This window comes from Hippopotamus amphibius, chromosome X, assembly GCF_030028045.1.
Source record: "Hippopotamus amphibius kiboko isolate mHipAmp2 chromosome X, mHipAmp2.hap2, whole genome shotgun sequence".
In the NCBI taxonomy this organism is placed as follows: domain Eukaryota; kingdom Metazoa; phylum Chordata; class Mammalia; order Artiodactyla; family Hippopotamidae; genus Hippopotamus; species Hippopotamus amphibius.
This window is the reverse complement of record NC_080203.1, coordinates 107,915,450-107,927,691: the sequence shown is the minus strand read 5'-3', so window position 1 is coordinate 107,927,691 and position 12,242 is coordinate 107,915,450. Positions and strand designations below refer to the sequence as shown.

General features: G+C 37.5%; 1 protein-coding gene across 5 annotated transcripts in view; it reads right to left on the bottom strand.

Annotated features, from left to right (window-relative positions):
* Nucleotides 1-12,242, bottom strand: part of DMD (dystrophin) — a 1,940,210-nt gene that overhangs the window by 1,352,975 nt on the left and 574,993 nt on the right. For all 5 annotated transcript variants that reach the window (XM_057717394.1, XM_057717395.1, XM_057717398.1 and 2 more), the window contains one exon: nt 9,463-9,638. In XM_057717394.1, coding sequence (XP_057573377.1) covers nt 9,463-9,638 — 176 coding nt within the window. The remainder of the gene's footprint in view (nt 1-9,462; nt 9,639-12,242) is intronic.

The following is a 12,242-nucleotide window of genomic DNA, read 5'->3' as shown; positions in this document are numbered from 1 at the left end:
TTTAAATCTGATGTGTACTCACTGCCCCAGTGCTACTTCCCCAGCATCATAAGTTGTTTCAATTCATCTACTTCTTTGAATGAGCATCTCTATGAACTTGAGTTAAAACCCAAAGCCAAACGCATGGCTCTACAAAGCCAGTGTCTTAGTCAGCTCAGGCTGATGTAACAAAACACTATAGATGGGTGGCTTGAACAACAGAAATTTATTTTCTCATAGTTCTGGAAGCCAGAAGTTCAACATCAAGGTGTTAGCAAGGTCACTTTCTGGTGAGATCTCTATTCCTGGCTTGTACATGGTTGCCTTATCACTGTACCCCTCACACTGCAAGGAAGAGAAAGAACAAGCTCTCTGGTGCCTCTGCTTATAACGGCACTAATCTCACCATGAAGGCCCCACCTGCAAAACCTCTTCTAACCCTAATTATTCCCCAAATACTCCATTTCTAAGTGACATCAAATTGGGGTTAGGGCTTCAAGACATGAATATTGGGGAGTGGGGCACAATTCAGTCCATAGGAGCCAGACATCATTTTATTTGCCTATGATGAAATGATGTGTACTGATTCATAAAGATACACGTTTCTGACTAGGGAAGACATCAGAATAAGAATATTCTCAGAAAATGTTAGAATATTTTCTCTTATAACACGAATGTGGTAATGGGAAGATATCTGTTCTAAATTAATAATTGGGAACTCAATTTTTCCCTGGGGAGAGGGTGTATATTTTTGCCTAAATAATCAACGAGAGAGACATATACACTAAAATTTCCACAGTGTGAGGGCCAACAAGGAAAGTCATATAAATTCCATTTTAGAGGTAAAGAAATAGATTCTGAGTGAGATTAAGTGACTTGCTTTAGTCACATAGTTGATGAGTGGAAGATGCAAGGCCAGAATCCATCTCCGTGCAGTCACAGGCCCATCTGCTCTCTCAGATCCATTCCTCGTGTTTCTCTCGTCCTCTCTGTACCAGAGCGATAGACATATTCTGCCATCGCTTGCTCCCTGGTTTGTGATTAGAGGCACTGGCAGAATACTGGAGGATGGAAGGAAGAGAAAAGCCCAGTTCCTTCACACTCCACTTTTGCTGGCATTTCTAGAACAGCTTCATCTCCACGGGGGTTTCAGTTTCCTCTGGATGGTCCCTCCCTCCACAGGTCCAAGCTCTTGCCTGGCAGTCCTGACACTGCTAGTTCCTGTTTGAAGGCCCTGACTTTGGGCCTCTGGTACAACTCGCCCTGCAGTGTTCCTCTAGCTCTAGGTAAATGAGCAGCTTCCTGACGCTGCCTGTGTGCTGGGCTGCCTTACTAGCCTTCTGGGCTGCTTCCCAGCTTTGCATCACCTCCTTCACCAATTCCTTGTATTATGTTTTCTCTCTCTGAAACACCTGGAGCGGCTTCTGTTTTCCGGACAAAACCAACAAATACCCATTTGATAGCCCAAGAAAACTGACTGACTACCTACCATGTGCTGATTTCTGGGTTAAGTGCTGTAGGTCTAGAGTTGCAAATAAATGGCTCCTGCCCTCAAGGAGTTTACTGGAGATACAAATAGGCAAAAACAAGACCATTACAATAAAATTCTGCAAGTGTCTTAATGGAAGGACTGTCAAGGCTAAGAAATGTCTGGGAGGTTAAGTTCCCAGAGAGAGAAGGTAGTTAGTTGGGGAAAAGGAATGTGGGAGCTGGAAAAGGGAAAGTAAGGCAAAGGGGATCTTCAAGAGGGAACAGTAGGTACAAAGAAACAGAAGTTTGAGGGAATACAGAGCGTTCGGAGATCAGAGGGTAGTTCATTAAAGCTGAGCAGAGGGCGGTGCCATTGGAAATGCAGTCTGTGGCCAGTCTGTGAACTATCTGTTAGTAGTCTGTGACAGGAAAAGTCACTAGAGCATAAATCAACTAAGTCATGAAGCATACAATTTCATCTGATTTCTTTTTAATTGCAAAACTTTCTTGACAAAGGAAGCAGTGCATTGATTTATATTCTGGTCCCAGCCCTTTATCTCATTGCGTACTGGTAATAAACAGTTTGCAGACTATTCTGAGTAGCACTGGCATATTAAAAAATGGGTAGGGGAGAACAGAGTGAAGCTGGAGAATCAGGCAGCCAAAGATCAGAAAGGAATTTCTGTGCTATGCATTTCAAGAACCACGGGCAGAGGAATGATCTAATTAAAGCTGCATTTTCAGATATCCCTCAGGAGGCTGTGAAGAGTATGGATAAGAAGGGTGAGAGTAGAGGCAGAGAAATCAGTTAAGAATTTCATGCAGAAAACCATCAGAGACTGAACTAGGGGGGAAGGCAGCCTGGATTTAAAGGAACAAATACACTAAAGAGAATTGAAGAGGCATACCTGAAGGGATTTAGGGAGGTGGCAGATATCAGGACCACTGTGAGTGGCTGCACAGGTTGTACACTGCACAACTCCTGAAGGCGCTGTTTTTAGGAACTATGATGTGAATGACAGTCTCTAAAGATGAGTAGTCTAAACTGCAGAACCTCATTTACGATTTGTGTAAGAAGTCCCGGTGGAAATGCCCAAAAAACAGTTCGATGCCACAGGTATAAGCATCGGGAAGGAGCTTAAGCAAGAGATATTAATTTGGAAAACAGCAGGTATAGATGGCTGATAAAAGTAGATTAATGATATCACCCTGGAAAAGAAAGTGTCATGAAAAGAAAATAAAGGCAACACGTGAGTCTTTTGGAGACCAACATGAAAGGGATAGGAAGAAGAGAATGGGAAGACATAGTTGGAAAGCAAGGAGGAAAAAAGTAACAAGAGAGAACAATGTCCCAGAAACTGAGAAAGAGGAAAATTTCAAGAAGGAACTAATTACCACTATCAAGCACAGCACAAAGTTCAAGAAGGATAAACTGGAGAGTGACCTTTGGATCTGACAATTAAGGAGTTCTCTGGCAACCATGTTGAGAGCAGTTTCAGCATCTAATGTAGAGCATGAGAGGATAAAGGAAAGAATCAGAAGTAAGGAAATAGTGATATTCACATCTTCTGATTAAAAATCAACTCTTCTTTGCATTCAGCCATGCTTCTTCTTTTAGATGAGTAATTGTGACTACCATTTTCTTCACTCAGGGAACAAACAAAACTGTACGTCAAGGTTCTAGGGGTATAGCTCTATCTTCCTCTCGGCTTGCATCCGTTGGTGCCTTGCATTCTGGAAGAGTACATTTTCATACAACTGCTATAGCTAGACATCCACAGCTATGTGTCACATCATATAGGACCAGTTCCCCTCATAGTGCATTTCAATTCGCAACATGTATTGGGCATCCCCAAATCAGAAGGTCCCATAACAGGTTTGGAGTAAGATATGGACCCTGGCCTGGGGAAGCTTTGAGTCTAGGAGGTTAAACAGGTATACGAAAAGATCATTTCAACAGAGAGCACTAGAGATGTCATAATATGGGACATCATCTTGTGTGGCATCTTATGTAGTATCACTTAGCCTAGCCTGGAGTAAATGGTTCCTATCATTGGGACTGGTTTGGGGAATTGAGAAGCAAGAGTCAGCATGAAACTAAGACGATGCTCTAGTGCACTGATTTACAAAATGTGGGTCCTGAACTAGCAGCATCAGCATCGCCTGGGAACTCATTACATATTAAGATTCTCAGGTACCGCTCCAGACTTACTGAATCAGAAACTCTGGTGGGGACCAGTAATTTGCTTTTTAATAAGCCTGCAGATAATTCTGATACATGCTAAAATATGAGTACCTCTGTTTTTGGGCAAGGGTTCTCAAACTTTAAGGCTTATCAAGAATGACCTGGAGAGACTGTAAAAGATTCCTGGGCTACCTGCAGGGTTTCTGATTCAGCAAGTTTGGGGAATGCCCACCAAATCTGCATTTCTAACAAGCCCTCAAGCGATGCTGTTGTTTCATGCACTGCGCTGTGAGTATCACTGCTCTAAGTGTTCTCTGGCCACTTAGCATGCCTCTAGAAGTAACATTCTTATATTCTTCAAAGCATATTTATTGACTTATTGTTGACTTATATGACAAACTAGCTTTAAGAGCTTTATCTTTTTGGAACATCTGAAGATGGTATGTAAGGTTTCCATTATTCACCAAAAATAGTTTCTAAACTGAAATTTGAGTTTATGACCAAGGTCATTTGATTCTAATACATAAAAAGAAGTAGGGCATTGCAACTGTAGCACTGGAATGGAAATTAGGAGACTCAGCACTAGTCCTTATTTTGCAACTGAAAGCAAGTTGCTTAACCTTTCTGGACCTCAATTAACCTGTAACCGTGGACAAGTCTAGAGTCTACTTTCCTTAGATAAAAGGAGCAAAGTTTTATTTTTCTGGGCAATGCCAATGGAAAAATATATTATTACTGAGTCCAACACCCCAAGTATTTTAGGATCAATTTATCATATAGAAAATAAAAAATTAGCTCTTAGACACATTAATCATCTAATTAGATTCTTCGAATAAGTTAAAATGTTTTAGTTTACAACTTCCAGATTACAGTTTGGGAGTCCAAGTTAAAACAAATATCTAAAAGAAAAATAGTTTAGGCATTAATTTCATTAAATTGCAAAAAGAGAGGTCTTATCTAACACATCTAATATCCTGCCAAGGATGTGACATAAATTAACATCATCGAGGCAGCAGACATTAAAAAAGGAAAAAAAAACACAAGCTGAAAAATGGAAAATAAAATAAGTATCCAGGTACATAATTGTCTAGGCAATTTCTTCCACCATTTAGCAAGCATGTGGGATATAGCAAGAAAAAGCAAACTTAAGACTGTCTGCTTACCTAGAAGAAGAGAGAATACCTCTGAATTTAGGTATTTCTAAATGTCTCTATACTTCCCTTGAGGTCAAAGATACTCATTTATTAACACTGTAGCTGAAAAAACTTATCTTTATTGAGATAGCATTTACTTAAAAAACAATTCAATTTTCCATTGTTTTCACCTGCCTGATACAAAAATATACATGAACGCTTTTGTGAAAAGTCTCTTAAAATAACTGCTACATGATTAGGAACTAATCTCCTCGATAAATCCCAATTAACTATGTAATAGATCTAGTTTTAACCGTCTGAGTTCCATACTCTGATAATTACCTATATGTAAAATAATACCACTGAATTGCAGGGATAATTTACTATTAGAAATAATTACCTTGTGACCCAAGATCATTAAGCACTTTCGTATATCTTAGTGTAAGGAGGACAATTTATGCAGTAAATATGACAAGTGTAGAAACTGTATCGTTATTAAGGAATCAACTGAATGCATCTTAGATAATTAAGAAACTACAGTATGGTACAAAGATGAATTTTAAATCCCTTAATAGGTTTGAGTAAACAATGATGTTTACTCAAATGGGGAAAATTAGAATATTAACAATTATTAGAATGTTCATTTGCTCATTATTAAGAACAATTCCATGAAGAGGTAGATGGGATTCTCAAATGCTACTGAAAAATCAGTTTTGTTATCACAATTAATTGAACTCTATTACTCTTTCAACAAATATCTGTTGCTTATTTATTGTACTATGCATGGTACTATATATGGAATCTAAGTAAAATATAAAAAATCTGATAACAGGACTCCTTTGTTGTGATTGGTGATGAGAAAAAATGTATGTGGGAAACACTGAGGCATATAGCAAAAAAGAATGTAATGTACTGGATGAAGTGGAAAGATCTGGGGGAAGCTACACATAAAATTGGTGGGAGAAAAATATTTTATACCATAAGAAGGGGTTTGTGTTTTATTGTGGGGATAACTGGAATTATGGGGATCTCAAGTCTGGAAGGTCAGCATGAAAGCAACATTTAGATATATTAGTTTACGACAGATTAATCAGAAAGAGGGGAGGAAAATCTGGCCACAGGAAGGTATATGGCTCAGGGTATGGCATTGGAAGTTAGAATGATTGAAAAATGAGTAAAATGACACTTGCCCAATAATATAGTGTAATGATACTAATAATTAAGGAGAAAGGAAAGAGAAATTGATAGAAATGGAGAAGTCAGGTGGTAAATTCTGTTTTGAAGAGGAAGATGAAAAAGCACTTTTTTGTCATATTTGGTAAGCTTGAGAGGATGCTTATCATGGAATATTTTTTTTCACCAATAGTACATGACCACTGTCTCTACCTTTTCCACCAACCATCACCTTCACTATCATCACCACCTCAGCCACCACCACCGCCTCTATCTCCACTGCATCCACAGAAGCAAACAAGAATCACAGCTACTGCATTTATTGAATTCTCACTACCTTATAGGCAACTGTATTAAATGCGTCTTACTTAATCCTCACAGTCACTGTTCAATAAAGTGAGGATATTGAATCTGAGGCACAGATATTAAGTAATTTGCCTGGGATCATAAGCTAGTAATTAAAACAGGCAGATTTCAAACCTGAGTAATTCTGATTCCAAAGTCCATGATTTTTCCCATATTTGCTACTTCTTGAGGCACACAGGCAATGAGTTTTAATAACTAAAATGTGTGTGCAGTGTCTGAGTAACTAGGTGTGGGTAACTGGAGGCAACAAATGTTTGCATCTGAGAAAAATAAAAAGTGAAGCACTGCCTAGATGTACCCCTACAAGCACCCAGATCGCAGATTTAAAGATATAAAAGTGAAATTTGAGGGAGAGAGTCAGATATGGAGCTATGAAATTTGGGAGTCATGCATTTAGAGCCGGACTTGAATCAATGAGAGGAGATAATTCAGATAAAGAAGTCAGAAGGGCAAAAAGATTTGAATTTATGACATACTACCATAGGAATTAGGCAAAAGTGAAAACAAGTCAGGTAAAGAGTAGCAGAGGTTGAACCAGTAGTGTGTCAGAGAAGCTGAAAAAAAAAAAGAGATCATTTTCTAAAATATCAGCATCCAATAGAATGTCAAGACTACAGTCTTGACAGTTAAACACTAGCAGTTCTCACCTGGGACAAGAGAGGAACACTAGCCACCACGATGCGTTCAGCCCTGTTTGCATGACGCCTCTGGACCCATTAGAATATTTTAACCAAATCCCATCCTGTAGACAACTATCACTTACTGAATTTAAATGCTCCTAAATGTTTGCTCATGTGCTCTCTTTTTTCAGTCTAAAGTTATCAATCTAGAGTCTTACAAAGAGTGCCCGTGTTACTTACTCTACTGTCCAAATCAGGACACATCTGAGAGTGACAGTTGATGCTTTATATAATTATGCTGGGACAAAATGTATAATTTGGGATGATTCAGGGAAACCAAGACATAAAATCACCTTTGTTATCTATCTACTAAAGAAACATTTTACTACACAGTCCAGGTTCTGTAGTCAGATTACCTCAGTGGAAATCCTGGCTCAGGCCCTCTGAAGCTGCGCATAATACTAATAATAACCATACCTATTTGTTAGGGTTAGTGGGAAGAATAAATGAGCTGTGCGGACAAAGCATTTAATCCAGTGCTGAGTACATAATAAAATCCTCAATAAGTGTTAGCTTTTATTTAAGTAACATATTCTTCTTTATGTTCCCAATTAGACATCTCGTTCCAGGCACTTACAAAAATTGCTGAGAGAATACGATACACACAGAATTTAGGAGACAAAATATTTCACCACTAGTCACGCTGTCTTGAAAACAAAAAAGTGCTCAGAACACATTTTTCCTAACCAAATGCATTCTCCAAACAGGAGCCAAGAATAAGCTTTTGAAGATAGAGATTGATAGGAATCAACTTGCTCTGGTAATATCCATGTTAGGACGGTCCTGAACACATTAGGAGGGTAAACCAACTAGGTTTCCATATTGCTCTGCTTGGAAACTTGTTGGAGAGCTGTTAGGTTTTTGCAAAGAATCCATAAATCTATGTGCCCACTAGGCATTGTCTGTAGACATATATTTAACAAGGCATTAAATTAATAGTCATGCTATTAGGATTAATAAAAAGCAAATTCATTAAGAGCTTTACTGATTTATTTTTGCTGTCATGTTCTTTCTCCATCAATGAATGCTAAAATGTCAACCACCATCATGAGTTCTTGGAAGCAGTTGCTCCAAATAGAATGCCAATATTCACAGATTCTGAGAACCATTTGATTGGAACAAAGCTCAGTAAACTTTTCCTGTAAAGGGCCAGGTAGTAAATATTTGGGAATTTGTAGGTCATATAGTCTCTGTGACGGCTACCCAACCCTGCCTTTGTGATGTGAAAGCAACCAAGGATGATACATAGATGACTGACTCTGACTTGGTTTTGATAAAACCTTATTTGTGGACACTTATCTTTGAATTTCAGATAATTTTCATGTCATGAAATATTCTCCTTTTGACTCTTTTCAACCATTTAAAAAGGTAAAAACAGTTCTCAGCTCATGAGCCCTACAAAAACCGGCAGCAGGCTGGATTGAGCCAGTAGGCTTTAGTTTGCTGAGCCCTGGACAAGAGGGTTCACTCAGCCAAGCAGCTCCAACCAGGGAGAAAAGCCCTGTGGTCTATTTTGGAATTATGAAAGTAGTTTATAAGTCATGGATTAACAGGGAAGCATTCAAAGTCCCAAATGCTATACTTGATAACTTCTCTAGGTGTTTCTTCCTTTGCCTAAAACATCTGACATGCTATTTTTAGGTATGTGTTCTTCTCATGCTTCCCTAGCCTTCTATACACAAAGTCTAATGTCAAGTGTTCCATGCGTTCCCAAACATATGCTGCTTAGAAACGTAAGGCAGATTTTAATGTTCTTTCTTAATCCTAGAATTATAATAATTGGCATGAAAAGGAAATTGTGCCATTTTTTATGATTTTCATGCTAGCTTTTGCATTTATAAAATTTTATCCCCATCATTTTAATATATCTCCTGATTTACATAATACCTAATTTATCTACAATGTCTAGCTGAGAATATCCACAAAAAGATCAGTTAAAAATTCTAACACCTTCAAGATAAGACTTTATAAATATCAAAGAACAGGAAATCTGTTCTGTAATTACTCCTGATTTAGGACGTGCAGATTGAGACATTATGTTCTCGTAAACTAACAGAATGGATCGCGTCTATTATAGGTGTGCTTCTTCTTCATGAAAATGTCCTTTCCAATGCTAGAAAAAAAGGCATTTAATGCAAAAGTAGGCACTGAACGAGCAGGCTCTTGATAAGAAAAAAGGAAACTTTCAGAATAAAATGCATGCATGGCAAGTCATCACTTGTGGTTTCTTCTTTCAAGCCAGAAAACCGTAGTTCTATGAAGCGTTTGGTTTTTGTTGGCATAGGGATTGCTTGGGGCAGATTTTAAAACTTACTTCATAATTTTTCTCACTAACTTAACTGACATTATAGGCACCCAAGGCTTCTGGAAATACTGTTTAAGTAAAAACACTGCCATCGAAATAGCTGTAAATGACTTTTCCTGCTTAACAGTTACTCTTCGTTTGAGGATAAAGCCATGAGCAAAAGCTTCTCACCTTTTCCTAATTTCGGAATCCACAGTAATCTGCCTCTTCTTTTGGGGAGGTGGTGGTGGGAGTTCCTCTTGGGCATGCTTCACCAGGATTTGTTCCCTCGTGGTCACCATAGTTACCGTTTCCATTACAGTTGTCTGGGTTGGTGATGGCTGAGTGGTGGTGACAGCCTGTGAAATCTGCAAGGAGTATTGAAACAGAGGTCACACATTGCTTGAAAGACTTCAGTAAAGACTGCTCAGGGTGGTGAAGGAAAATAATGAGAAACTGTTCCTGCTTGTTGGTAAATTGACCTCCAGATCAAAATAGCACCATATTGAACCCAAATCAAATTGTTTTATCTGACTTAAGTTATGTTGACTGAAATCACAAAGGAAAGTAATCTCAAAACCAGAAGTAAACTTAGCGCCTCTTCAATTTATTGGTCAAGCTATGGGAAATAACAGGGGCAAAGGTGGAAAACCTAGGGTGCCATTCTGACATTTAATTAGACATGCTGTTTAAAGTGTTTACAACACTAATGTAAATTTTGCTAACATATTCCAGCACCAATTCCAATGCCTGGCACATTGTATATATTTATTAGTTCACTGAATGTATCTTTGGTTATCATGTATATGATTATTTACAGTCTATAATTTTTTAAACAAAATGAATTGTGTAATAAATGACTTTTTAATAAGGGATATGTCCTTTAAAAGTACAATAAGAGATTAATATAAAGTGCCTATTAGTCCAGAAATACATTTAAGCTGCATGTTATTCAAATGCTAAAATGCACGCTACTCTTCAGATAGTGAATATGTTAAAATATTTGAGTATCCAAAGTTAGCGTTCAATTCTTCTCAGTTTAGAATCACACTGAGTTTGTGTTCAGACTTTAAAAAGATTTATTTTAGACATAGATCATCACTCCTTGAAATACGATTTGTGACCCAAGTTGTGAGGGGCCATCCCCTCAGTACACAGGCATTACCAGACAGACAAGTCACAAAACGGTGAGACACCCTCCTGCCTTAACCACCAATTCTGTCTCACAGTCCTCCAGTTATTAGGACTAAAAAGTTACCTCTTGTGATGTTACTCATTACTCTTCCAGTAATCCAAATTTTTTGGAAGGTCTATTTCCAAGGAGACCAAAACAGGCCTGCTTTGAATCCGCTTTTAAGTAGGTACTAAACATACACAGAGCCGAAGATCTGGTTGGGGCCAAGATTAGTTTTACTGATTTTCCTGGACTTGCCAAGAGATAAGGAAAAGGTTTGGGGGAACCTCCCTGCCTCACACATGATGACAGATTCCCTCAATGGGAGGAAATCAGGGAAGCCTCATGATCTGATTTCAGCCTCCAAATAGGAATTGACATGTGGTAATGAAATCCTTTGTCCATGATGTCTTATGTAAAAATTGCTTTTGACAAATACATTTTGAAGGTGCTACCCTTTGTGCAAGCCACAACTTTATATATGCCAAGGCTTAGGGACTTCCATTTTGGTAGCCGAGTTTAAAAAAAAAAAAAAAAGACATCAGAGATATCAAGTTTCTACATGTGTCAAGCACAGGTTTTATGTTCTCTAAGATCTCCATAGATTCATTATTCAGAATCAAGCACTGAGCTTCAAACAATAATTATATAGTCCATTGACAAGTTATGCCAAAATGAAAGCAGAAGGTAACATAGTTTTCAAAAATGCTTAAAATACAACCTCAAACCTAATTGAACTCAACACAAAATGACAATTACATGATCAAATTAATTTTACCTTTAACCAAAAGCAACACAGAGTTTTTAAGTAGGATCACAAGAGCATTTAATTTTTTCAGAGTAATATTTTTTAACCATGGGCAAATTGTTTTTGCATATAATGATGGCTTGAAGAAAATATTGTTCAGATGGAAAATTTCTACTTTTATATGTGCAGGCACCAGAATGAAGAGATTCTGAAGATACAAAGCTATTTTTTTGCAGTTATACCTAATGTTACGGAATACTTGTGCTACTGAATATTTGGCTGTGAAATTAATGTCTAAAATGTTATATCTTCTCTTTGATACCTATTATGAAATTGGACAGATATGCCCACGGAAAGAGAAATGGCAACATTATATACTATGAAAATACATTTAAGAATATAGCAAGCCTTATAACAAAGAAAAACAATAATTCTTAACGAATTAATAGCAGACGTGGATCTGTAACTGTTCTATACTATAATCATCACTGTACTGCATTTGAAATTACTACTTCATTTCCTTTGAGATGAAGAAATAAGAAAACATCTTGTGCACTGACACTGTAAATATACGGTATAATTCATTACAAATAACAAATTAATAATTATTTTCAAAACCTACTCCAGAATAAAAAAACAACTGGTCACATACTAAATTTCCCCATCACTTTTAGTTATTGACTGTAAACAAGCTCTATAATACAAGGTACTTGCTAGAACGAGATTTAATCTGACTGGTGCTCTAAAACCTAGATTTCCTGGCTTTGGACGTCATATTCAATTAAAGCAATCTAAAATTGCATAAGTTATTTGGCAGCTGAATCACAATGTTTCAATTAAATTCTAACATCTATTCAATATGTATCACTACAAGACCCCCAGAAACAAATACAATGGAATCTCTATTTTTAGGGATCTCACAGTATAGTAGTGAAGGTGACAGCCACACAAATAATCGTGAGACAAGGTGAGTTTATATGAAAAATACAAGGATGCAAAATCATTGCGTGCAAATGTCTTCATGAAAACAAAATAGATTTGTTTTTAAAT